The following is a 27,115-nucleotide window of genomic DNA, read 5'->3' on the forward strand; positions in this document are numbered from 1 at the left end:
GTTAGTTTTTTTAATAAAATTATTATGTTGTTATATTATATAATTTATAATATATTACCACATATTTTATTTTAAAAAAAATTGAGTTTATAACCTGAAATGTTTTTTTTTTTAATTAATATAACTTTGCACTCTAAAATATAAAATTCATCATTTGTAGTGTTAGAAGAACACAACTCCAAAGCAATTTTCAAACAAAATTGAAAGTTGTTGGTATTTAGAAACAAAACAAAAGGTAGATCGAAGGGGATGATATTTATCACTTATAAAATTCATTTATTTATTTTCCTCTCAATTACTAAAATGAGCTATTAAATTTGAAGAAAGAAAGGTAGAGGTTGAGAGTCATGGCCAAGGCCCAAGCTTCCTTATCCACTCCATAGCTTTGAATCTCAACTGAATGTTATTGGTAGTGGCAGAGAAGCGGAATGAGAGTGGCCATGGCTGCTTCCCTTTCATCTTCTCCTTACACATGTTCCTCCAAATCCATTGTTTTATCTAAGTGTAGTCCCAAGATCAAACTTGGAACAAATCGCTTCACAATCTCTGCTTCAACCTCCGTTCTTTCTGGCGGTTCTCCCCTTCTTCAAGCAGCCAAGCATACGGTATGCTTTGCAAGTAACCAGCATTTTGTTTTGAAATCAATGTCTCCTTTCATAGTGCATGAGCTCTGTGTTTTAGGAATCTTCTTGGAATATGACTGTGAGGCTTAGATAGTCTACATATTACCTTGACCTGTTGAACTGATGAATTAATTAGAGCATGCCAATGACTGGAATGGGAGAAGCAGTGATTGCAGTTCTGGATATATCCGCAAACAAATAAAAGGCATGGATTGAGAGTGAAGTGTTATTGTTCAACTATTGATATAATATCAAATTTATCTTAAGCTTTTGAGTCAATCCCGTTAACAAGATATTAGAGCTAGGAATCCAGAAGTTTCTATATTTGAACTCACAATGATATTTCCTCACTAATTAATATAATTCTACAAATTTCAAGCCCACAAGTGAAGAGAATGTTAAAATATTGATATAATATTAAATTTTTCTTCGCTCGTTAGTTTAAAGTTAAAATTTTAGGTCAATTGGGTCAATGGGTGATTTCACAGTCAACCTTAGAATCTCTTGATGGATGAATGAAAGTTAGGAGCATTTACTTTGTATGAGTAGACAGAAAAGTTGTCATTACTGGTCATGCACCTTAGTGAAATCTGGCGGAAAGAGGGCTTTCTGGTTTGAGAAAGGATCAAAACACTAGATTGAAAAATCTTAAGAGGTTATTAGTGGAATGATGGATAGATAGTAGAGGATTCAATAGTTTTTGTTTTGTGATTATTTGATCTATATATGTAAACTGATTTTGCTAATGTTTTTGTTAATTAGAGGGTAGGTTTTGGTGGTTAATGATTGGGTTAGTGGAATGATTGTCGTGAGTCTTTGTAATTTAGGTGGACGCATATGTAAAAAGTGGAATGGTTGTTGGCTTGGGATCTGGTCAAGCTTCTGGCATGGCCATTCAATATCTTGGCCGGCTGCTTCGGGCTGGTGCTTTGAAAGATATAGTTGGGGTACCCATGTGAGTTACTATTCTTTGAATTCATCGACGCTGTCTGATACTTTTTTCATGGTTTCATCTTTTACCTAATTCGAATCTGAACTCCTTTAAAACAATTGGCACTTCTTTTTGTCATGCTCTTCTTTCTCATTGGCACAGGATAGAATTGATATGAAGAAACGTTTTTAGAAATAATATAAAATTCCCTTCTGGTATTTATACCTGTCTTCTGTTTGAAGTTTTATCCTTAGAAGTATAAAGTGAGTGAAGATGTACCGTAAAGCGTGCATATCTCTTGAAGTCATTGGAAATGTCAGGCCCAAAATCCAAAATTGAGATTAATTCCACCAAATTTTAACCACGAGCTTGTTATTAAATTGTTGCAATTCCTTTTTAACATGGGGGGTTTGAATGCAGACCATGTCCACATATTTACTAGTTGACTGAATTCCAACTTGTTAAAGATATTTCTGAAAGACAATTTATCTGTCATAACAATTGTAGTTACATTTGTAATATAAGAGAGACAACGACTAACTTTATTGTACATCTCATTCTTTATGCAGCATGTTATTATTTTTGGAAGAAAAGATAACTTGCTTTTTTGTACGTTTCATTCTTAACGCACTGTGTCAGTTTCCTTGGCTTGATGCAGGTCCATAGCAAGTGCAAGTGAAGCTGCCAAGGCCGGAATTCCATTAGACCAGTTCAACGATAGTTCTCAAGTGAGCTAAACATTTAATTCTTAATTCATTATGCTCTTTACAGGAGTGCATTTTGAAGCCTAGACTGTCTCTAAGTTTAGTTATAAAGGGAAAATCTTCAAAGGATAGATGAGAGACCCCTCATATTTGTTTAACGTTCCTTTCTAGTTTTTCTTCAGGGTGCTGTTGGACCACCAATTATCCACCAATATCGCAGAAGGGAGAAGAATGTAACTAATAGATAGAAGTATTTGTAATAGTCAGTTATAGGCAGGGAGACCACTTAGAAGAATATAAATAGCAAGAGGGAAGAGAAAGTTAGTTAGCGAGTTTTTCATTGTGGTAGTTTTTTGTTGTGAACTCTTGAGAGATAGAGTTACAGTTAGAGAAAGTGATCTTCATTGAATTACATATCGTAATTCAATTTCCTTTTCTATATTGTAAGTTCTTTCATTGAAATTCAATAAAATCGTTCATTTTCTCTTTGAGAATTTTGTGTTGAATTTGAGATCCAACATATTGGTATTAGAGCAACAAACCTCGGAAAGCCGAAGAAGATGGCCAAAAAGTATGAAGAGAGATTTGAATCGTTGGAACAAGAAGTTTCGGAAATGAAAGTCGATCTGCAGAAGCTGCCGGTGATGGAGGAGAAATTATCGACGATCATGAAGAACATCGAACGATTGAATGTTCAAAACGAAAAGCAACAGCAACATCAGTAGGCATTGATGAAAAACTTGGATCGACTGAGTATGAAAGCCGATAATTGACAACAACAGCACCAAGTACTTATGATATTTAAAGTATTGTTAATGAGAAATCGGTTACGACTTTCGATACGGAAGGTTCACCTAGCAAATTGAAAGAAATTGGTGGGAAGAAGATCGAAGGAATAGCAATAAGTGAAGAATTAAATGATGAGACGAAGAAAGAAGTGAAGGAGGAAGAAGATAAAATAGTTGATCGAAATAAGTTTAAAAAAGTCGACATGCCTGTTTTCCATGGAAACGATCTGGACTCGTGGTTATTCCGAGCCGATTGGTACTTCCAAATTCATAAACTAAGAGATTCGGAGAAGATGACTGTTTCTGTCATAAGTTTCAATGGATTGGCTCTTGACTGTTTACCGATCCCAAGGAGAGCGCAATAAATTCAACGGTTGGTTGGATTTAAAAAGAAGATTGTTGGAACAGTTCCGATCAATCTGCGAAGGTTCGTTGTATGGGAGATTTTTTGCGATTAAGCAAACTTCAACTGTTGAAGAATATAGGAATTTATTTGATCGGCTTGTGGTGCCATTAATTGATCTTTCGAACAAAGTGATGGAGGAAACGTTCATGAATCGATTGTTTCCGTGGATTAGAGCCAAAGTAGAATTCTCAGAACCAGTTGGGTTGCCTCAAATGATGTGTTGGCACAAAAGGCAGAAATCAAATAGATAATTTGGAAGGAAGCAAATCTGTCTGGATCAGGAGGAAAATATTTGTATAATCCAGCGAATTATAACAAACCTAATTATGGTTCGAATTCAAATGAAGGAAAGGCTAGTACTACTACTCCAATGACAATGATAACCTTGAGAGGTTTTGAAAGTGGAGAAATCAAGAAAGAAGACCCACGTAAACATTTATTTGATGCATAATTCAAAGCTAAGAGAGAAAAAGGATTATGCTTCAAGTGTGATGAGAAATATCACTCGGGGCATAAATGTAAAGAGATGGAGCTAAGAGAATTAAGAATGTTCGTGGTCCAAGCTGATAATGTGGAAGAAGAGATTATAGAGGAAGACTATTATAAACAGAAGGAGTTAAACATGTTTGAGATGGAAGGAGTAAATGTTGTGGTAGAATTATCAATCAATTCAGTGGTTGGTCTCACGAACCTTGGTACCATGAAGGTTAGAGGGAGAATACATAGAGAAGAAGTTGTTGTATTGATAGATTGTGGAGTCACCCACAATTTCATCTAGGATAAGTTGGTGAATGAATTGTGTTAGAATTGTAAGAATTAGTGGGCTTAGCCCATTGGGAAGATTTACCCTAATATTCTTTTCTTTTTTATCTCTTTGTACTTTTCTATTTATTCCCTCTTGTACCTATTGTATGTTTATCAGAAAATAATAAAACTAAAAACATCGTGGGTTTTCTCCTGATTCTTGGGTTTCCACGTAAGCCGGTTTCGTGTTTATTGCTTTCAATATGCTATCAGAGGGAAGCAACAACGAAACCCTAGAAAAAGGTTTAGGAAACACCCAGACCAAAACAGCCGCCGCCGCCGCCGCGAACACGACCATGGAAAAACTACTCCAACGGATTCAGACGCCGCCGATCTATCCAATGGGCCAACCCTCGTCGTTGTCCACGCAACCTTCCGGCTAGAAACCACTTCACGCGCCGCCGCCGTCCGTTAATCTCATTGCCCATCCCATCCGCTTCTACACATCGTCGCCTGTCCAACTGTCTCACCCTTCTGGTCATCCGCCGCCGCACGTGCCACCCATCGCCGTCGGACAGCAACCTTCAAAATTGTCAAATCTGTACAGCAGTGCAAATCTGTCCGTCGACCCTTTACAACAACCTTTTTTCTATAGGAACGGGACTGACCAACACCATAACAAATCGGGGATTGAAGCGGGCGAGTCATCGGCACCCTCCAGTTATGGACAGCCATATGTTTGTGGTCTCGGGATTAATCAAACCTATAGGAGAGCTGTTTTTGAAGTTGGTGCATCCTTGGCACAGACCGATCTACCGATGTATTCCAAGAACCTGGTAATTTCGCTTCCTAACGTGCCTTCAGATTATATAACTATGTTGCCTTTAGTGCTCGATTCTTGACCCATGATAATGGAAAACCAATTCTCGTTTGTGAGCATTGCAAGAAACAATGACATACCAAGGATCAGTGTTGGAAACTCTACGGTCGGCTCCTAAGAAGTAACAAACGCTCCTCCAACGAGCAACAGAACTCAAGGCATACCGATGTTAGGGAGACTGCCAGCACCTCTTAGGCAATTGGCCCTATTGCTAGCCAGACTAGCTCTCCTACTCTTAGCGCCATTGCTTAATCAGGTATGTCTCAGTTCGTTGGCCTTACTAGTGTTGATGGGACGAATCCCTAGATTTTGGATTCGGGGGCCACAGATCACTTGACAATTTTCTCAGAGCACTTTGTCTCTTATACCCCCTATGCCGATAATGAGAAAATCCGGATAATTGATGGCTCTTTAGCCCCGACTGCTGGGAAAGGACAAATAGTCCTCTTTGACGGTTTCTCCCTCCAGAATGTTTTGCATGTGCCTAAGCTTTCTTACAAATTGTTATCTATTAGTAAGATCACCCGTGAGCTGCACTGTAAAGCTACTTTCTTACCTGAGTCTGTTTGCTTTCAGGACTTGAATTCGGGGAGGACGATTGGCACTGTCCGACATAGCAGGGGACTTTACATCCTTATGATGATACCTCCGGTAGTAGTATCTCTACGACTAGTTTACTGTCTTTCTATTTTAGCACCTTTGAACATGACTTTATGTTGTGGCATTTTCGGTTAGGTCACTCGAACTTTACGTATATGAAATATTTGTTTCCCTATCTCTTTCTTAAAATAGATGTCTCCTTGTTATCTTGTGATGTGTGCATTCGGGCAAAACAACATCGTGTTTCTTTTCCTTCACAACCATATAAACCCACACAACCGTTTACCCTTATCCATAGTGACGTTTGGGGTCCCTCCAAGGTCACCACCTCATCTAGGAAAAGGTGGTTTGTAACTTTCATTGATGATCATACCCATCTTATTTGGGTCTACCTTATCACCGATAAATTTGAGGTTTCCGCTATTTTCCAAAACTTCTATCACACCATTGAAACACAATTCCATAAAAACAATTGCTATTCTTCAAAGTGATAATGGTTGGGAATTCCAAAACCATAACCTTAGTGAATTTCTAACCTCCAAGGGGATTGTTCACCAAAACTCGTGCTCCTACACTCCTCAACAAAATGGAGTGGCCGAGCGAAAAAATCGTCACTTTCTGGAAGTAGCCCGTTCCCTTATGCTTTCCACTTCCCTTCCTTTATACCTGTGGGGAGATGATATTCTTACAGCAGCTCATTTAATCAATAGAATGCCTTCTCGTATCCTCCACCTTCAGACTCCCTTAGAATGTCTTAAGGAGTCCTACCCCTCTACTCGTCTTGTTTCAAAGGTTCCTCTTCGTGTGTTTGGGTGTACCGCTTATGTCCATAGTTTTGGCCCTAATCAGACCAAATTTACCCCTCGGGCTCAGGCTTGTGTGTTTGTTGGGTATCCCTTTCACCAGTGTGGTTATAAATGCTTTCACCCGCCGTCCAAGAAATACTTTGTCATCATGGATGTTACTTTCTGTGAGAACCGACCCTATTTTCCCATTAGCCATCTTCAGGGGGAGAGTGTGAGTGAAGAGTCTAAAAAACAGCTTTGAATTTATCGGACCTACTCCTAGTACTGTGTCTGACATTGATCCTCACCCTATAATCCTACCCACAAACCAAGTTCCTAGGAAAACATATTACAGGAGGAATTTAAGAAAAGAAGTCGAGTCCCCTACCAGTCAGCCCAGGCTCTAGTCCAAGATTCCAAACCTCCTCGAGATCAAGGTATGGAAAACCCTATTGAACCTTGTACTAATAATACAATGAATGAGAATGGCAGGTCTGATGTTACTGTTCTTGAAAATGTGGAAGAAAAGAACAGTGGTGATGAGATTGAGGTCAGAACAGAAACCAGTAACAATGAAGCTGAACAGGGTCATACAGGGAAACTTGACAAGTATGATCCTTCTCTTGATCTTCCTATTGCACTGAGAAAATTTACTAGGTCTTGTACAAAGCACTCCATATCTAATTATGTATCATACGAAAATCTCTTACCACAATTCAGAGCTTTTACTGCCAGATTTGACTCTACCACAATACCCAAAAATATTCATATTGCTTTAGAGTGTCCTGAATGGAAGAATGCTGTCATGGAAGAGATGAAAGCTCTTGAAAAGAATAACACTTGGGAGATCTGTGCTCTACCCAAGGGACACAAGCCTGTGGGATGCAAATGGGTGTTCACTCTCAAGTACAAAGCAGATGGAACACTTGACAGACACAAGACAAGGTTAGTTGCAAAAGGATTTACTTAGACCTATGGTGTTGATTATTTAGAAACTTTTTTTCCTGTTGTTAAGTTGAACACTGTGAGAGTCCTTCATTCTGTTGTTGTAAACAAAGATTGGCCTCTATATCAATTGGATGTTAAAAATGCTTTTCTAACTGGAGATCTAGTAGAGGAGGTCTATAGGAGCCCCCCGCCTGGCTTTGAAGCCTAGTTTGGTCAACAAGTTTGTAAAGTCCCAAGGAAACAGTCAGGGACACTCTGATCATACTTTATTTACAAAAGTTTTCGAGACAAGGAAGATTGCAGTTCTGATAGTTTATGTGGATGACATCATTTTGTTTGGAGATGATCAAGCAGAAATCAGTCAGCTTAAGCAGAGAATGGGTAATGAATTTGAAATCAAGGATTTGGAAAATTTGAAATATTTCCTTGGAATGGAGGTAGCCAGATCTAAAGAAAGCATCTTCATGTCTCAGAGAAAATACACCCTTGATCTGCTAACCGAGACAGGTATGTTGGAATGTCGTCCTGCTGACGCTCCTATTGAATTCAACTGTAAACTAGGAAACTCTGATGAACAAGTTCCAGTTGATAAAGAACAATATCAGCGCCTTGTGGGTAAATTGATTTACTTATCTCATACTCATCTTGATATTTCCTTTGCTGTGAGTGTTGTCAGCCAATTTATGCAGGCTCCCTATGAGGAAAACATGGAAGCTGTCAAAAGAATTCTGAGATACTTAAAAACGACATCTGGTAAAGGGTTGATGTTTAGAAAGACAGACAAAAAGACCATTGAGGCATATACTGACTCAGATTGGGCAGGATCTGTTGTTGACAGAAAGTCTACCTTCGGTTATTGTACCTTTATTTGGGGCAATCTTGTAACTTGGAGGAGTAAGAAGCAAATTGTTGTGGCCAAGAGCAGTGCTGAGGCCGAATATAGAGCTATGAGTTTGGGAATATGTGAGAAAATTAGGCTCCAGAAAGTCCTGTCTGATCTTCATCACTAATGTGAGACTCCATTGAAGCTCTTTTGTGATAATAAAGCTGCTATTAGTATTGCTAACAACCTAGTTCAGCATGATAGAACTAAACATTGACATTTCATCAAAGAAAGACTTGACAGTGGGAGCATATGCATTCCGTACATCCCTTTGCACCGACAGGTTGCTGATGTCCTCACCAAGGGACTTCTCAAACCAAACTTCGACTTTTGTGTTAGCAAGTTGGGCCTCATTGATATTTACGTCCCAACTTGAGGGGAAGTGTTAGAATTGTAAGAATAATAAAACTAAAAACATCGTGGTTTTTCTCCCGGTTCTCAGGTTCCCACGTAAGCTGGTTTCATGTTTATTGCTTTCAATAAATTGAAGCTGCATACCTAGGAAACTTCCCATTATGGTGTTATTTTGGGGTCTAGAACTGCCATCAAAGGGAAAAGGTGTATGCGAGAATGTGGAAATCATGTTAAACGAATGGAAGGTGATAGCATATTTTTTGCCCTTGGAATTAGGGGGAGTTGATGCAATTTTAGGTATGCAGTGGCTGTATTCTCTGGGAGTTACAGAGATGGATTGGAGGAATTTGACAATGACCTTCATTCATGAAGAGAAGAATATAGTGATTAGAGGAGATCCAAGCCTGACAAAGACCAGAATGGGCCTGAAAACACTTATGAAAACCTGGATCGACTTAGATCAGGTGTAGTTGGTAGAGTGTAGAGCCTTGGAGGGGGGTATAATTCTACCTGAAAATAAAGTGGAAGAGGAAGCCAATAAGATACCTGAAGAAGTGCAGAAAATGTTAGTTAAGTTTGATGATGTTTTCTATTGGCCAGAGACTGCCTCCAAAGAGGGCAATCGAACATCAAATACATCTGAAAACAGGGGCTGATCCAGTGAATGTAAGACCTTATAGGCATGCATTTCACCCGAAGGTAAAGATGGAGAGGCTTGTTGATGAAATGTTGTATTCTGGAATTATACAACTGAGCAATAGTCCATATTCAAGCCCAATATTATTGGTCAAGAAAAAAGATGGAAGTTGGAGATTTTGTGTGGATTACCGCGTACTCAGCAATGTAACAGTACCAGATAAGTTTCATATTCCTATCATTGAGGAATTATGATGAACTTAATGGTGCGAATTTATTTTCTAAAATTGATTTAAAGGTTGGTTATCATCAGATTAGGATGCATAAGGAAGATATAGAGAAAACAACCTTTAGGACTCATGAGGGACATTATGAATTTTTAGTAATGCCCTTTGGTTTAACGAATATTCCAGCTACATTTCAGTCACTCATGAATTCTATATTTCAATCTTACCGAAGGAAATTTGTTTTGGTCTTTTTCGATGATATATTGATATATAGCAGAGGAATGGATGAGCATTTATATCATATGGAGCTGGTGTTGGAAGTTCTACATTAGCACAAATTGTATGCTAATAAGAAGAAATGCAACTTTGCTTACCCGAAAGTGGAGTATCTTAGCCACACTGTTTCAGGAAGGGGAGTAGAGGTTGATTCGGAAAAAATCAGATCAATCAAACAATGGCCAGTACGAACTAATGTAAGGGAGGTAAGAGGATTTCTAGGGCTCACTGGGTACTATAGAAGATTTGTGCAACACTATGGGTCTATTGCGGCTCCTTTAACTCAATTGTTAAAATTGGGAGCATTTAAGTGGAATGATGAAGCTCAGCTGGCTTTTAATAGATTGCAGGAAGCCATGATGACATTACCCGTGCTGGCATTACCTGACTTTAGTGTGCCGTTTGAAGTGGAGATAGATGCGTCTGGATATGGTGTGGGGGCAGTATTAATGTGGAACAAGAGACCAATTGCATTTTTCCATCACACCTTAGCTCTAAGGGATCGCGCAAAGCCTGTATATGAGAGGGAGCTTATGGCTGTAGTATTGGTTGTTCAACGTTGGATACCATACTTGTTAGGGAGGAAGTTTGTAGTGAAGACTGACCAGAGATCCCTTAAGTTCTTGCTTGAACAAAGGGTGATCCAGCCTCATATCAAAAATGGATTACGAAATTGTTAGGGTATTCGTTTAAGGTTGTTTACAAGCTGGGGTTGGAGAACAAAGCGGCTGATGCATTGTCAAGGATGCCTTCCACGGTGCATCTTAACCAGTTGACGGAGCACTAATAGATTTGAAGGTCATCAAGGAAGAGGTTGAGAAGGATGACCATCTTAAAGAAATCTTAAGGAAGCTCAAAAATGGTGAGGAAGTGTAGAAGTATACTTTACAGCAAAGGGAGGTTGGTGATTACAAAGAGTTCAGCTTTGATTCCAACTATCCTTCGTACCTATCTTGACTCTGTTTTTGGGGGTCATTCCGGTTTTCTTAGAACATATAAGAGACTAATAGGAGAACTATTTTGGCAAGGAATGAAGGGAGATATGTAGAAGCATTATGAAAAGTGTGCTATATGCCAATGAAATAAGACTATGTCTCTCTCTCTCCAGCAGGGCTGTTGACACCATTGGAGATTCCAAGTAGAGTGTGGGATAATACTTCAATGGATTTCATTGAAGGATTGTCCAAGACAGCTGGGTTCGAAGTAATTTTAGTAGTGGTAGACCGTTTTAGTAAGTATGACCATTTCCTTACTCTTAAGCATCCTTTTGATGCTAAAACTGTTGCGGAACTGTTCATCAAGGAAGTAGTTAGACTACATGGGTTGCCATAGTCAATTGTCTCAGACAGAGATAAAAATTTTCTAAGTAACTTTTGGAAGGAACTTTTTTGGTTAGCTGGAACTAAGTTGAGCAGAAGTACAACATACCATCCTCAAACGGATGGCAGACTGAGGTGGTTAATCGATAAGTGGAGGCTTATTTGTGCTGTTTTTGTGGAGAGACCAAAAGAGTGGATCAAATGGATTCACCGGGCGGAATACTAGTATAATACAACATACCAGAGGTCATTAGGAGTATCCCCTTTTCAGGCTGTGTATGGTAGAACCCTTCCACCACTTGTGTTTTATGGAGATCATGACACTACTAATTCGACGCTTGATGATCAACTAAAGCAAAGAGCTTACTAAAGCAAAGAGATAATAGCTTTAGGAGCGTTGAAGGAACATCTAAGAGTGGCGCCGGAAAAGGAAAACTCATGATGATTTGAAACGAAGACATGTAGAATTCAAGGAAGGAGATATGGTTTATTTGAAATTAAGGTCGTATAGACAGGTGACCTGAGAAAAAGACGGAATGAGAAGCTCTCACCTAAATATTTTGGGCTTTATAAAGTCATTAAGAAAATTGAGCCTGTAGCCTATAAACTGGAGTTACCACCATCGGCGACTATTCATTCTGTGTTTCATATATCTCAACTGAAGAGAGCTTTTGGGGAATGTCAAAATCCACAGGATTTAGCTCATTGCATGACTGAAAATCATGAATGGCTTGTAGTGCCGGATGAGGCTTATGGGTATTAGAAGAATGCTCAAGGCTGTTGGGAGGTCTTGATAAGCTGGAAGGGTTTGCCTAGTCATGAAGCTACGTGGGAGTATGACGACTTTCATCAATCATTTCCAGACTTCCATCTTGAGGGCAAGGTGAAACTGGAGCGGGAATGTAATGTTAGACTACCGATTATCCACCAATAGCGTAGAAGGGAGAAGAATGTAACTAATAGATAGAAGTATTTGTAATAGTTGGTTATAGGTAGGGGGGACCACTTAGAAGGAATATAAATAGCAAGAGGGAGGAGAAAGTTAGTTAGCGAGTTTTTCATTGTAGTAGTTTCTTGCTGTGAACTCTTGAGAGATAGGGTTACAGTTAGAGAAAGTGGTTTTTATTGAATTACATATCGTAATTCAATTTCCTTTTCTATATTGTAAGTTCTTTCATTGAAATTCAATAAAATTGTTCACTCTCTTTGAGAATTCTGTGTTGGATTTGAGATCCAACAGGTGCATGAATGAAATTGGAATATGCAGAGTTTTTGTGTCCTACAACATTATGAGAAACTAAAATATTTATTCTAGATATTACTAAGATTCTCATAAGAACTCTATTGATAGAAAATTAGTAATTGTACGGAATCCATTTAATGCAAATAGGAGTAACAAAGTCCCAAATATGAATTATAGAATAGAAATGCATTTTAGATACTCTTTCGAAGGTTTCACATTGAAGATGAAAAGTTTATTTTTTTCCCCAGAGACATGAAAGATTATTTGTATTCTGAACATTTTATTTCCAGTCTATAATAGGGGTACTTATCAAATTTTTATTTTCCGGAATTTTTATTTTAGCATCTATTTTTTATGTTAGACCTCAGTCAAGTAAATAAGAAGTTTGTTCTTTTGTAGATTGATTTTTCATTTGATGATGCTGATATCATAGAAGAAGGAACACTTATTGCAGTCATTGGGCATCGGAAACCGCAAGTGGAAGATTCAATAATTCAGGAGAAGGTGAATAAAATCTTACCTTTGTCAAAAGCTCCTAAATCAACATGCATACGATTTTCAATATGCATCAGAGAAAACATCTTTTGAGTTTGGAATCAAAGTTTATATTTATAAGAAACAATTGTCTTTAATTTACGATAATGGTTTGGTGTTCATGTCATGTGGATGCTTAAACCTGCAAGACCTAGAAGATATTGTTATAATTGTTATGTTAGATGTTTATTTGTTGTCTTTCACCTCTTTGCAGTCTATATTAAATGCCTCCAACCAGCTTGCATTCATGATAAAGGAAAGCCAATATATGGGTGGCCCTGAGGGATCGATTCCAGTTTTAGTGAATTCTGTGAGAAGACATCATTAATCTATAACATGGCTTATATCTGACATAAATTACCAGTTAGCTAATGACGTAAGCTGAAATTTATTTTCAGCTTAACTGGATGCAAACTGCAGAAGAAATTGACGATCTCTTTCTAGGCGATGCAGAGGTGAGCTTTTACTGCCGGATATTACAATGTTGTCAAACTTTTCATGCTATGATTTTATTATTCATCTATGTAAAGCTCAGAAAGCCAAACTTGTTAGTTTAACCCGCTTATGAAATATGAATAGATTACATATTTAGGAATCTTACAGTTTTATACGCACCACGCTCACTGTAATTATTTATTTTGAGGAATGTGTAAGGCCCCTAGTGATATAAATCGTAGAGTTATTAGGAGAATATTAGTATGGTTATTAGAAGGGACATACAAGTAATTAGCTAATAGGGTGGTTAGGGTTTTTGTTATAAATAGAGGGTTTGGGTTTGAGAGCAAGGGGTGAAGAATTTTGTGGAGGTATTTCCATGTAAGGGAATTTGGGAGAGCCTAGCCCTTTGTTACTTGTTCTTGTGGTATTCTTGAATATATTTCGTGTATTTTCATATTTGATTGTTCTTTAACTGTTCTTGAGTTCATCCTTTCTTCTTGAGATAATTCTTATTAGGTGGGTGGGATCATAATAGAATGTTATACATAATGTAAATCATGAAAATGACAATAACACTGTAATTTTTTATGTAAGTTAAAATTCAAGACTAAATAAAAAACATATATCCAAAGTATGGCTAGCGTTAATTTTTTGCAGACCTGGCAAAACAATATCAAGGATTTATGTTGTTTCAATTATATATTATTTCAGAATTGAATAAACTTTTGTATTGTATGCATAGCATGCCCTATTTAACTGCGCAACATATGTAAATATTGATTTGTTTGCTTCTCTTTGTCATTAGCTATGTACCTCAAATCTTCCATAAGGGTGTAAAATGAAAAGAGGTCCTAATTCAGTAAAAAAATAATGTAGTAATTTTGTATTTGTTCAAGAAAAGAATTGATAACTCAAGGTCGAAGTTGTACAACCTGTAGAACAAATCTTGTTTAAGTAAGGTTGTAAATGAGCGATCTTTTTGATGGGAGATGCCAATAGTAAACATGCCTTCGATATGGAAGGGTAACTTTTGGTTTCTAAGCATTGTATTTAGCAGGACTCCTATTCCAGATTATTTAAACTTTACCATAACATCAATCTTTCCATATGAAGGTATGGAGGAGGCCATCGATTGGGCATGCAGGTCCCCTTGGGGGCGACTTCCCATTTGTCACTAGAGAAGGGCATAACGTACTGGATGTCATATTTACATCTCCTATATCAAGCCTAGGTGTGTAACAATTTGTTCCCGCCTCTGTTTTCATCCCTTCACATATGACAAGAAATAATTTCTCAAGACATGAAGTGCATTTGCAGCTGAAGTAGCAGAAAGTCTTGACCAGATCGATGGAGTCGTGGATCATGGAGTCATTTCTAAATTTCCGTCAGTATTTCTTTCCATTGCTTGTCTGGTTTTGCTAAACTGGCATTCTTCTTGATTGGTCGGATTAAGTATTGGACGTCATCGTCTGCCTTCATACCTCGTCTTCAGAATTTTTCTTCTACAGCTTCAAATCCAATAAATTTATTCTGTTGAATTGATGTTTTCCGTAGCAGAAAAATAGTACTTCTGAATTATACTTCATTCAACGTTCATATCTTCTCTGTTTATAACCCTCACATGTTCTTAACTATTCAGCATGCTCCATATGTTTTTTTTTACTAATAGCACGCTGGATTTGATTTTAAGTTCAGAAAAGTTGAATTGTTCTTTATACTTCCCCATGTGTTACAGATGCACAGCAGTTATTGCAGCAGAAAGTGGTCTGCAAATTATTGACAATGTACAGAAGAATATGGCATAGAGTGATTGCAGTTTACCGATCAATGCCATCGCAGGTAATTTTGCTAGTAATGAATATCTCAACATAAATTTTGTGGAAATGATTATGGAAACCATTACAAGGGCTACATAAAATATTTTTCTATCGTTAATATTCGATGAATCTATGAGTTTTGGTTGACGTTAAAAGTATTCTATTCTAAATCATGCTAGCTCTATATTTTCATTCTAGAGTACTTTAATATTTCATCAATGAATCAAACAATATGCCTGTACATGAAACTACTATACATTCTCTAATCATTTATAGTAGAAAGCAATGGAATTGGTTAGTGTTGATAAGGCAGCCTATTAGTTTATTTTTGCGTTTTTTCCTTAAGTTCATAAGAGGAGAGGCCCATAGTCTGTTATAAGTCATGTTGAACAATGGAATTGGTTAGTGTTGATAAGGTAGCCTTTTAGTTTATTTGTGTTTTTTCCTTAAGCTCATAAGAGGAGAGGCCCATAGTCTGTTATAAGTCATGTTGAATACATTGTTAAATGTATTGTTATTCTGTTAGAGTTGCTCTCCTTCCATATAATGAGGAAACTCTCGATCACAAATCAAGAAAGATATATACTTCTTATCATTCTTTGGAAGTGTATTTGATTTACAGGTCTTACGCAATTTTTTTTTGGGATAAACGACAATTTCATTGATAGAATGAAAAATCCAAAGACATCCAAGAGTACGAAAGGAACCAATCAAATGCTATACAAAAGATGTTTCCAATTAGCAGTAAGGAAATAAAAACCATGGCTTTTCAAAGCCGGTATATCTTTACACCAAAGAAAAAGAATGAAAGATGGTGAAATCCAATATGTGCTTTGATATCTTGTAATTTTTCTGAAAGATTCGAGCATCTCTTTCGTTCCATATCTTCTACAAAACAGCCATAGCCGAAACTTAACTTGAACTCTCATTCCAATAATTTGTAATGAACTTCTCTTACAAAAAAGTGTTGATTAGTCTCTACCTGCCCACTTCTTTTCTTTTTCTTTTCTTTCTTTAACCATGTAGAGCCAATCAGTCACATACTTCTTACAAACAAGCAGTGCCGAATGAGTGCCTGCCGTTGAGCCATGTTGAATAGTAGTACTATAATTCCAACAAGAACCCAAGGAGTACAACCACCAATTTCTTCATCCTCTGCCTTGTGTTCTGAAATGGTCGAAACATGGCAGCCCTGAGACCCCCACTTCCTGGCAGCAACTCCTGCTGATTCCTTCTGACTCAACCAACTCACGACCACAAGTAAGGCGATTGGTGCTGCTCTTAAAGCCCAACCACCAGAAGGCAATCTTCTAGGACTGGATGTTGGAATGGGATTGCAGAGTATCTTATGATTGCCAACACAATTGTAATAGAAAAGAGGCAGCCATGGAAAATGGTGGTAGGAGAAGAAACGACATTTGGGGATATGGAAGGTGAAGATGAGGAGGATAAGGAGAAGAGAAGGGAAGGGTGAAGGATCAGAAGTAAGAAAATTTGTAAAAGAATAAACTTTTTGCATCATTGGAATCATGAGATTTGAGGGAACTGCTTCTTCAAAAGTTGAAATTCTGATAGGAGATGAAAGTTTTTGGGTAAACTAAGGTTTGAAATTCCAACTGTAATTTGACGGTTATGTTAAGGAGGTGGAGGATTGATCGATTTAACTGTGGGAAAAATGGTGTTTCTTTGACATTTTTCTAACTGCTTTCTTTTAAGAGCTTTAATTTCGTTCTAACATGATATGGAGTGGAGATACGAAATAAAGGGAAGGAGAAAGGAAGTGGTAAATGGAACTATGTTTTTATTTTATTTATAAATTCTCTAAATTTGAGACTTGAATTCTGAAAATAATTTAAAAATGTAAAACGAAAGTGGAAAAAAATAGTAGTTATGAATAAGGAACTATTTTAAAAGATAAAACTATTGAAGCATAATCTTATGTTTGAATTTGCAGAGAATGATTAGAAGTATATCGACTATTTAATAAATAATTGTGTTAGTTTTTTTTTTCTAAATGGAACACGTTTTGTACCTAAAATTTTATAGAATACTTAGTTTAATAAAACCTCTTTTAACTAATGTTTTAGGGAGCTTGTCGCGACACTATTGGAAAAGTTCAAGTTGGGTAATCACTCACATGATTTTGATGATTATTTTCAGCATCCAATAAAAAACTAAACAAATGGGTGAATCTTAATACCTACTTTTCTTATTCACATATCTCGTTTTTACTTATGATGCAATTTACAATCAACATGCAAAACATACAAATAAAACCTTGAATTTTGATTAGAGAAAAACATTGTGCTTCATCCACCTATTCAATTGATGATACTAGTTTTACTTTGGTTCAAACATTATCATTTTTCTTTTTTTAATAAAAAATTCTACCTTTAAACTTTAAAAAAATTATTCAAAAATACGTTTGTTCTTAGTTTTTAATGGAATGTTTTTGTTTCAAAAGTACCATCGAACTTTTAAAAAGTTCAAAAATACCATTGTTTGTATATGAATACAAACTATTAATACTCATTTCAAATATTCTTGGACTTTTAAAAGTTTCCTTAATACTCTTAGTGTTTGAAACAAAAATAAATGATTCTAGGTATGTAGTGATCAATTTATTTGAAGTTTTATTAAATTAAAAACGAATCAAACTTAAAACAAAATGCAATTATTTTTTTAATTTCATATAGGCGCTCATTTTTTCCTCTATCATTCAAATTCTAACACCAATTTTGTCACAATCAAATGTAAACCATAATTTCAAACTAAAGCATAAAATTCTACGTAACTCCAAAAGTAAAAAAAAATATTACAACAAATAGCACAATCAAGAAAATAATATGAAAATATAGTATAACTTCAAATATTTATAAATATAGCAAATATTGACTATTTAACTTATAAAATTTTTAGAATTCCAAGTAGCACGTGTTTCCATTATTCGTAGCAACTATGATAGTACATTTTTTAAATTGAAAGCTAGTGATAATATTTACTAGTGATATTTATTGAAAGCTAATAACACAATTCTTAGGAGGGTATATAGTTGGTTGGGGTAATTTTTTGGACTAATCCAAAATTTTGGACTTTCAAATATTCAATCTAATCAACTCTATCAACCCAACTTTTAAATTTTTGGGTTGGGTCACCAGGTTATTGATTTGTTTTTCAACCTCTTTCTATTGAAATAAGAACACCAAATACCTTTTTCCCATTACCTTTTTGAGGTAAACTATAATCGAACATTGTTTGGTACTAAACAAATAATGAAACAAAATAATTACTAATACTGTTTGATAATGATAGAGTTAACCACTCAAAGATAAGAAGTGAGTGATCAAATTAATTACTTTTGAGTTGAAAATTAGTTTCTTTTATCTTTGAAGGTCAAATTGATATATTTTTTCGTAATCCTAATTAAAATATCATCAAACATTTTTAATAAAAAAACAGATTTCAATTTCTTTTATTTTCTAGATTAGACTATGGGTAATTATTTGTTAAAAATAATAAAGTAAATAATACGGTTAAGGGTAAAATTAAGTGTAGTTGGTTTTTGTCCTTCCACAGTTTTTTATTTTTATAAATACAAATAATTTATCATTTTTTATTATTTTTAAAAACAACTTAGTTTAGCTAAGTTAAGCTCATAATATTATCTTTTTATCAAATACATTTTAATAAAATAATATTATTTGCTAAAGATACTTGAAGCTGACATTTAAATCATCACTGAATCAAATGTTTTGGGCTGATGTATGTTTAAATTTTATTTTGATCATGAATTTCGATGATTATTCTATTTTTTATCTTTAAACATAAAAAAAAAAAAATATATCTATTTTAGTCTCTCAAAAGTCTTATTTTGATCCATGTAGTTGAACTTTTTTGTAACTTTTTAACAAAATAACAAGGTGATTTCAATTCTAAATAAGGTGTCAAAGCGATTTAAAGTAATTTTTTGATTGAAATTTCTCCCATCTTATCTTGCCCAACATATTTAAAGCCTAAAAATACATGCCCTCAAGAGATTAATGTAGAGATTGAAATAAACTATTTTTTAAAGGTTTAAGGACTACAACAATCACTTTTTAAACTTAAAAAGATCAAAATTGAACAAAATTTGAAGTTCAATGACCGAGATAAATTTAAACCTAAATTATAATTAGCGAGTAATGAATTCTCCAACTTGTTTAGCACAATCTCACTAGTATTGCTTTTAATCAAAATGTAGTTCACAGAGATCTGAAGACAATGATCCAAGATGCTCTACCCTCTATGATGCATTCATTAATCATTATTAATAACCAATCATATCCAATACATAATAATAATAACAATAACAATGACAATGATGATAATAATAATAATAATAACAAATGGGATGGCTCTACCTATACCAACAAACAATATTGTAAAATAGACTACAAAAATGTAGAGAGTAATATGGTATTTTCTCCTACTTGTATGTGAGCAAATAAGTAAATCCTCAAAGTCAGTAGATGCTCCCTCCTCCTCTTTTTCAGTCTTTCTGCTATTAGCTTCCATCATCATCAGTGTTCTTCAAGAAGACATAACCAAAGAATTTCCATAGCCATTCAGATGGGATTTTTGCCACCTCCAAGCAACACTTAAACTTTCTTGAAGATCGGTGTGTTGTGCTGTCCAGTTCAGTTCGTTCTTGATCTTAGTGGGGTTGCTAAATACTTCGGCGTAGTCACCTGGTCGACGAGGGAGATAGTCGACTTTGATGTCCACCCCAGTTGCCTTCTTGCACGCCTCCACGAACTCCTTCACTGATCGACCTGATTAAAAAAAGCCAAAAACTACCTTCAGATTGCCAAGTCTAGAAGTTGCCTCTTCGTCAATGAGATGAAAAGTCGAGGAGAGAAGTATCACTACTGCAATGCTTTTTTTCGTCCTACCTTTTCCTGTTCCAACATTGTAGATTCCGACTTTTCCAGGGGTTGCCTTCTCCAGGGCTTTAACATGAGCATCAACGAGATCAGTTACGTCGATATAATCCCGTATGCAAGTCCCATCATGTGTTTTGTAATCTGTGCCTTTGACCTGAAAACATCAAAAGCAGCTACCCACTTGATTGCATATCGCTTCATCTTGTAACTATATAATACGTTCATGCTTGCTTAACTATATATTTCTATGTCCTGGATTAGCAAATTACCTTAAGCCCAGAAATAATGCCACGGGCAGCATCAAAACAAGCACCCGAAATGCGACCGTGCTCACGAAGCTCAGGTCTAGGAGCTTCCCCAAGTCTGCCCTCTGGATCAGAACCAATCACATTGAAGTATCTGGACAATTTTCAAAACATTCATGCATCAGATTGCTTATTCAGATGACTCACTCGATAAAAACTTGATAAAGGTTACCAAATTCCCTCCCGTTTTGCATATTTAGAGCAGTAAATTACCAAGGAAAAAAACTGAAATTTGAAAATTTAAAACATAGTTATGAAAATAAACTGTCTTGGTAGCAACTCCTACTAGATAGAAAATAGGCACAAAAAAGAAAAAAGTGTAAGGAACCACCGTTTATAATATAACAAGGTAAAACAACCACCTTAGGATCATTACTGCCATCTTTGAATTTTTTGAAAAGTCGAGGATAATTTCTTCTGCCATCTTCTTGGCTTTTCCATAAGGATTAATTGGGGCCTGAAATGAAAACAAATCAAATATTTTTCAATCGTAACTCTAGTCTGCTGTATCCATACCAGATTATACCAAATCTTTCCAAAAGTATAATAATTCGCAAGCAGACGCATTGATGCAAACCTGAGGAGTTTCTTCAGTGATGGGCATTTTTTCTGGCTCTCCATATGTAGCACATGTACTAGAATAAATCAATGTCTTCACACCATGTGCTGCCATTGATTCTAATACTGTCAAGGTATTTGAAGTAATATTGTGATAATACCTACAACAAGAAATACCATGCTCAGAAATGATCGACGCTAAAACTCGAAACAGTTTCTCCATGTTTTCTCATCTCTCAACCCCAAAGAAAACGAGAAACTTTTTTCAGATTCCCTTTTCTAACAATTAAACTGCGTTATTCATTCAAGTTTAGACATTTATATCAACAGGTTGACAAGAACAATGGACCAGAAGTTATGATCATGGACAAACTTTCAACATCATCCATCCATTCACAAAATGTTGGCTATCCATCAGTCTGCATATATGTATGAGACCTCAAATCCATTTATGGAGAGGAAAACCAATCTTCTATCAGAATTTACATGATGGTGCAAGAAACCAGAGACTGACAACCCAACAATAGCAATTCTAACAGTTTAAACTCACTTCAGGGGATCAAGGGTGCTCTCCCCAACATATGCTACCGCTGCAAAATGCATGACGGCATCAAAAGCGTTCTCTGAAAATATTTTGTTAACCTGAACATATCAGTTAAGGCAACATTTGTATTCAAGGCAGATAGTATTTTGAGTATTCTTCAGAAATATAAATCATAACATGTCACGTAGAAAGGATACGGATTTTGCATCTCCCAAGTCAGCATAGATGAACTGAAGCCTTCCATATTCTGGAAACAATTCTTGCAAAACCTTCACAGCACCCAGATTTCCTCGTGATAGGTTGTCCTGACGTGAATGAATTATTAGTAGGGAATAACACCAAACATATGAAAAGGGTACAAATACAATATTAAAATGTGTCATACTACTATTGTTACACGGTATGAGTCCTTTAATAATCGAAGTGCAGCATGCGAGCCAATGTATCCTGCACCTCCTGTTACTAGAACATGAGTAACTCCTAGTTGATGACTTGCAAACTGGAAGGAAAAAAACATGCACAACTTTAGAAGTTACATAAAAGAGTGATTCTCTAAGGAAAAGTTGATTCTCAACAAGTCTTTTTTCGATAAGACAAGTTCTCTCATTGCGCAATAAAGGCAGGTTTAGAAATAAGAAATCCTCTCAATAAGCCAAGGAGTTTACAAGCAAAAATACTAAGATGGGTGTCTACAAAATTGATCACAAAGAGCACCAGATATAAGAGCTTTATCTGCGAGGGAGAGAGAGAGAGAGCTATCAATTATTTGACTGCTACTCAAAATATCAGATCATAATTCCAAAACTAGAATTAACGAACAAGTTGAAGGAAATTCCATGGAGTAACTTTGTAATCTAAGAACTGCTAAGTTCATTGAAAATGGTAGCAATATTTTAAAAAGAAACAGACAAGGGCCAATGATGAATAAAAACAAATCTTGGAGCAAAGAACAATTGTCAGCCTCTTAGATCAGAACCACAATTAAACGATTTCATCAGCCAAATGATGTTGGAAACAACCTACAAACGAAATGCACACAACCCTACATTTATCGTAGCAATGATTCTCCTATTTCAAGGTAGAGTTTTCATAATGGGATTTAGGCATCCGTCACAAAAGTAGAGAAGAAAATCTGGCTGATAAATTTCTTCAAGTGTCTGGACGATAGAAAAATAGGAATAAAAATACACGAAAACAATTAACATAAACACGGGATTAGAGTATGCAATATGATGTACAAGTTAAGTAAAGAAAACGATTAGCAGCTGTATCGCTATAGTACAATAATATTTCCTGAAACCAAACTTGTAAAAATATGATCTGGTACATGACAGTCCAAATAACAAGTGAAAAGTCTAAATATCCTTCCGACAGGACAAATATCTTCCAATAGAAAATAATATAACCACCGGAATGTACTTGGTCAGAAGTGATATAAAGTCATACAAATATCATTAGAGATTGAGAGTTACCGGGGTTGGGGTGCTAAAATTTGGGGATTGCTTGAGCATAATAATACAAATCGCGGTAAGTGAAGCAGCCAAGACGATCTTTCCTAAAAAATTGTTCTTCCGTTTGGGATCAGGATAATCCATACCTACAAGGGAAAAGATAGGTCCATGCAGGAAAAACAAGTAAATAAGCTTGAAGATCTTGAAGAGCTCTACAACTTTCACGTATTTTCAAGCAACTTAAAAGTTTGAAACATCCATAGTTGCAATAAACATAGTTTTTCTAAAACACTATAGAAGAGAAACCCACCTCCAAATGACACAGATCTCCCGAACCTTGATTGATTTCTCGTCCTACCAAAACTGAGCATTTGGGAATTTGCTCTATCTTTCGTAATATTGTGGGACAGTAACTCAATGAGTCCACTTTACAGATGGAGCTGTGGTATAAAATCCTGCAAAATTAACCAAAAACATATCAGTAAATTCTAAAACTAAACTAGCCACAAATATGAAACCTCAAGATATGATTACTTTCAAATCTCAAACTTCTGGATGACAAATGGAGATGAAATACCATCAGGAGAAAACCCCATAAGCAGAATTCAAAAGCAAAACACAAATATAAACAAAAATCAAGTTTTTTTTTTTTTTAAATAGGAAATATAAAAAATAATAACTTCTTTTTTCAAACTACATAACAAGAAAGAAACAAAAGAAAAAAACCAACTCCACTTCATAGATGCTGATAAGATTAGAAAAAGCATAATGCAAATTATAGTAATCAGCATGCATTAATGGGAACCAAGTACCAATCAGGCCACAAATTTCAAAATACAGATCAATTCCCATTCCAAGTAAACATTACAAGAATGACACTAAAAAATAAAATTTTCTTAAAAAACAACAATCATCTCACCAGTCATTTCCACTTTCAACGAATAAAGAAGAAAGAAATCAATCCCTAAACAGAGATGAAAGGGGAGATGAAAGGAAGAGAATCCCACATAATAAAAACAAGAAACGAAAACAAAAAGTAACGTAATCATCAAAATAAAAACGTACACGTCGAGGTAACTGAACGGCTTTGATCGCAAAGAAGTAACTGAAAAATGGGAAACAAGAGAGAAACAGTAGAAAGAAAATGATTAGAAAGAAGGCTGTTTGAATTTTGCCATTTGTGAATCAAAAGATCTTCATGAAAAGAAAATTATAAAGAAAAAGGATGAAAAGGGAAAACAGATTACATGAAACGAAGGAAGACCCAGAAAAGGAAAAGAAGAGAAAGAGAAGAGAATGTTACCAGGAATTGAATGGGAGTGGGGGAGAGGAATGAAATTGGATGAAGAAAGAACAAACAAAATGGGGATGTGGGTATTGTGAGAAAATGAGAGAGAACGTAAAAATGGGGGGCGTTGTTAATGGAATCGAATCAGAAAGTTAATGAAAATAAATGAAAGAAGGGGAAAGAGAAGAAGAAGGTGAAGTTCTGTTTGGAGCGGACGACGGAGCAGGGAGCTGTCTGTTTGTCCACATTGTATTTAGCGCGTATATACCACGCGCCTTGCTTCATTATATTTCTCAATTTCTCCTCTTTCCACTTTATTCCAAATTAATATTCAATCGAATAGTTTTTTTTCTTAAAATAAAATAATAATAATAATAATAATAAAAAAAAAAAACAAATGAACGATACTATTACTTTTAAATTATTAGTTTTTATTTTATTAATCGGTTAAAATCCTATTTCTGTCTGTTGTATATTATTCTATTTTATTTTATTTTGATTTTCAACTTTTGAAAAATTTTATTTTTCTCTCTCATTATAAATTACAATTTTGAAGTCTATCATTGATAGATCGGATAACAACCTATCATTGATAGACTCTTTTTATAGAAATCTATTATTGATATAATACTATCATCATCGATATATAGGATTTTATCAAAGAAATATATCAATTTAACATGATAGCAAACTATTGTTGATATATCTCTATTGCCAATATTTTATACCAAGCATCTATTAGTGATAATACACTAGCAATGATATACTTTTATAAGTGATAATATTTTGTCAACGGTAGAAGTATATCATTGAAAATATATTAGTGTGGTTCATGTTGAAAATATATTAGTGTGGTTCACGATCTTTTTTCATTTTTTATTTTATAAATGATAAAAATTAAATAATAGTGGTTCCAACCTATAAGTGATATACTTTTGTCATCGATAAACTTCTATTGACGATGAAAATACGCATGCCATGGAAAACACATATTACCGTGATTCACAATTTTTGTTTAGTTTTGAATATCATGTAGAAATTGAATCATTAATGCTTCTATGAATGATAAACTTTTAGAATCGATAAACTTCCATCGATGATAAAACGATGTCATAAAAAATATATTTAAAGTGGTTGCCTTTTTTATGTTGTTCATTAGAGTTTATCGATGATAGGTTTTCTATCTCTGATAGACTTGAAGAAAGTTGAATTTATTTGTATGAAAAGTAAGAAAAAATAGATAGTTTCTTTGTTTATATATATATATATATATATATATATATATATATATATATATATATATATATATATATTGCTCATTAGACTCGAAAAAAGTTAAATTTCCGTGTGGAAAGTAAGAATAATATGTATATCATTGTTGCTATTTTAGTGTGCTTGTTAATAAGTGTCTTTCGATGCTATGTTTCTAACAATGATAGTTTTGAAAAATAATATGTATATCATTGTTGTTATTTTTGTGTACTTGTTAATAAGTGTCATCAATGATAGTTTTGAAAAATTATGAAAAATAAGTAAAGGTATAGTTCATTATTGTTTTTCTAGTGTTGTTGATTTAAATTTGTTGACGATAGGTTTCATAGACTTGAAGATAGTTTCATTGTTGTTTATTTTGTGTAGATAAGAGTCTATCAATATTAAGTTTTTATCACTAAATTATAGACTTATAAAAAGAAAATTTATTTTTCAAGAAAATGTATAGATTCCTATCGATGATATTTTTGCTTTGTTTTGTTTTGTTTTTTTTTTCATAAAAACACTCCTATTTATGTTAATGTTTCTTGTAATTGACTATAGAAATATTTATATGAAGAAGCGAGGGAACTCGGCACCAATGAATTCGTTTTAACTATAAATCAAAGAAAAGGTTGAAAAAAAATTGAATGAAAATCAATGGTATTTCACTAGTTAGAAGGTTGTAGCTTAATTCTAAACTCAAACACTTCATATATGGAGATACTCCACTTGGAATTCTACCTATTGATTACATGAAGTCTAAACTCATAAGTTGATTACAATTGCTTGATTGTTGTTGCTTTAGTTAAAAACTTCATGAGCTCTGATAAGCTTTCAATATTCTCCCAGGACAGAACCTAAAAAATTCATTTGTCGAGAAACCCAAACTCTCAATTTCATTGTTTCTTACAAAATTTAACATAAACAAAGAAGCTAAGGAGAGAAATGTCGGAGAGGATAGATTGAGAGAGTAAAGGATGAGAGAATCATAACAAATATGATAAATGTTCGATTAAGAGGATGATGAAAATCATGCTAGATTATTTTCCATTATTTCAAATCAAGGCTTTTTAAATAATCAGAATATTGGAGAAAAATCGCTATATTTGCTATTTGTTTTAAAGTTTCATATATCATTAATTAATTCTTCTAAAACCGCTACTTAGTGTAATTACTCTTAAAACAAGGGTATTTTAGGAATATACAAAAAAGAAATAAAAAATTTGCTATATTTGCAAATTGTTTTAAGTGTTGTTATATCCTTTAATATTTTATCAAAAAGGCTACCCATTATAAAAACTCTAAAATAAATTCTAAATATTTCTCTCTTTTTAAATGAAGGTAAAAGTGCATTTTTAACTATTATTAAGACATGTTTCGATGGCTAACATGAATATACTGTATAGTTCAATTTCCATAAGATTGAATGATTGAGGTAAGGGGTTTGATCCTCCAAACCACATGTTAGAAAAAAATGACATATTTTGATTGAAAATTTTAAACCTATTTTAATTTGTAGAATAAGTTAGTAGAACTAGATTTTAGAATGGATGCTGAAAAGAAGTATTGAGTTGTGCACAAATACTATCATGAAAGTAATTATGTTGCAATCTGGTGCTAATCGTGCACGGTTGCTCCCCAAGGTTAACACAACCTC

At 34.9% G+C, this 27,115-nt stretch overlaps 2 protein-coding genes across 14 annotated transcripts; one reads left to right on the forward strand and one right to left on the reverse strand.

Annotated features, from left to right (window-relative positions):
* Nucleotides 1-200: 200 nt before the first annotated feature.
* Nucleotides 201-21,684, forward strand: LOC103498321 (probable ribose-5-phosphate isomerase 4, chloroplastic). Of its 10 annotated transcripts, none has more exons than XM_051080645.1 (11): nucleotides 302-605; nucleotides 1,451-1,578; nucleotides 2,213-2,282; nucleotides 5,653-5,730; nucleotides 12,747-12,851; nucleotides 13,096-13,191; nucleotides 13,280-13,336; nucleotides 14,433-14,550; nucleotides 14,637-14,703; nucleotides 15,055-15,158; nucleotides 21,252-21,661. In XM_051080645.1, exons 1-10 carry the CDS (start codon nucleotides 429-431, stop codon nucleotides 15,122-15,124), a joined length of 966 nt encoding a protein of 321 aa, XP_050936602.1. In that variant the 5' UTR covers nucleotides 302-428; the 3' UTR covers nucleotides 15,125-15,158; nucleotides 21,252-21,661. The 10 variants fall into 10 exon arrangements, 9 of the variants coding, with proteins under 9 accessions (XP_008459119.1, XP_050936602.1, XP_050936601.1 ...); XM_051080644.1 differs by lacking the exon at nucleotides 21,252-21,661 and adding an exon at nucleotides 17,224-17,491; XM_051080643.1 differs by lacking the exon at nucleotides 21,252-21,661 and adding an exon at nucleotides 16,163-16,828.
* On the reverse strand, nucleotides 19,389-24,470 carry LOC103498322 (UDP-arabinose 4-epimerase 1-like). 4 transcript variants are annotated; one of them, XM_008460898.3, is made up of 12 exons: nucleotides 24,220-24,470; nucleotides 23,982-24,021; nucleotides 23,227-23,371; nucleotides 22,938-23,062; nucleotides 21,851-21,964; nucleotides 21,663-21,770; nucleotides 21,472-21,563; nucleotides 20,941-21,082; nucleotides 20,726-20,820; nucleotides 20,328-20,457; nucleotides 20,068-20,212; nucleotides 19,389-19,947 (listed from the first exon to the last, which is right to left on the reverse strand). In XM_008460898.3, the coding sequence occupies exons 3-12, from the start codon at nucleotides 23,285-23,287 to the stop codon at nucleotides 19,706-19,708; spliced, it is 1,254 nt and encodes a 417-aa protein (XP_008459120.1). In that variant the 5' UTR covers nucleotides 23,288-23,371; nucleotides 23,982-24,021; nucleotides 24,220-24,470; the 3' UTR covers nucleotides 19,389-19,705. The 4 variants fall into 4 exon arrangements, with proteins under 4 accessions (XP_008459120.1, XP_008459121.1, XP_050936597.1 ...); XM_008460899.3 differs by lacking the exon at nucleotides 23,982-24,021 and having other exon boundaries at nucleotides 24,220-24,442; XM_051080640.1 differs by lacking the exons at nucleotides 23,982-24,021; nucleotides 24,220-24,470 and adding an exon at nucleotides 23,836-23,854.
* Between the last annotated feature and the right edge of the window lie 2,645 nt (nucleotides 24,471-27,115).

This window comes from Cucumis melo, chromosome 12 (genome assembly GCF_025177605.1).
Source record: "Cucumis melo cultivar AY chromosome 12, USDA_Cmelo_AY_1.0, whole genome shotgun sequence".
Taxonomy (NCBI): domain Eukaryota; kingdom Viridiplantae; phylum Streptophyta; class Magnoliopsida; order Cucurbitales; family Cucurbitaceae; genus Cucumis; species Cucumis melo.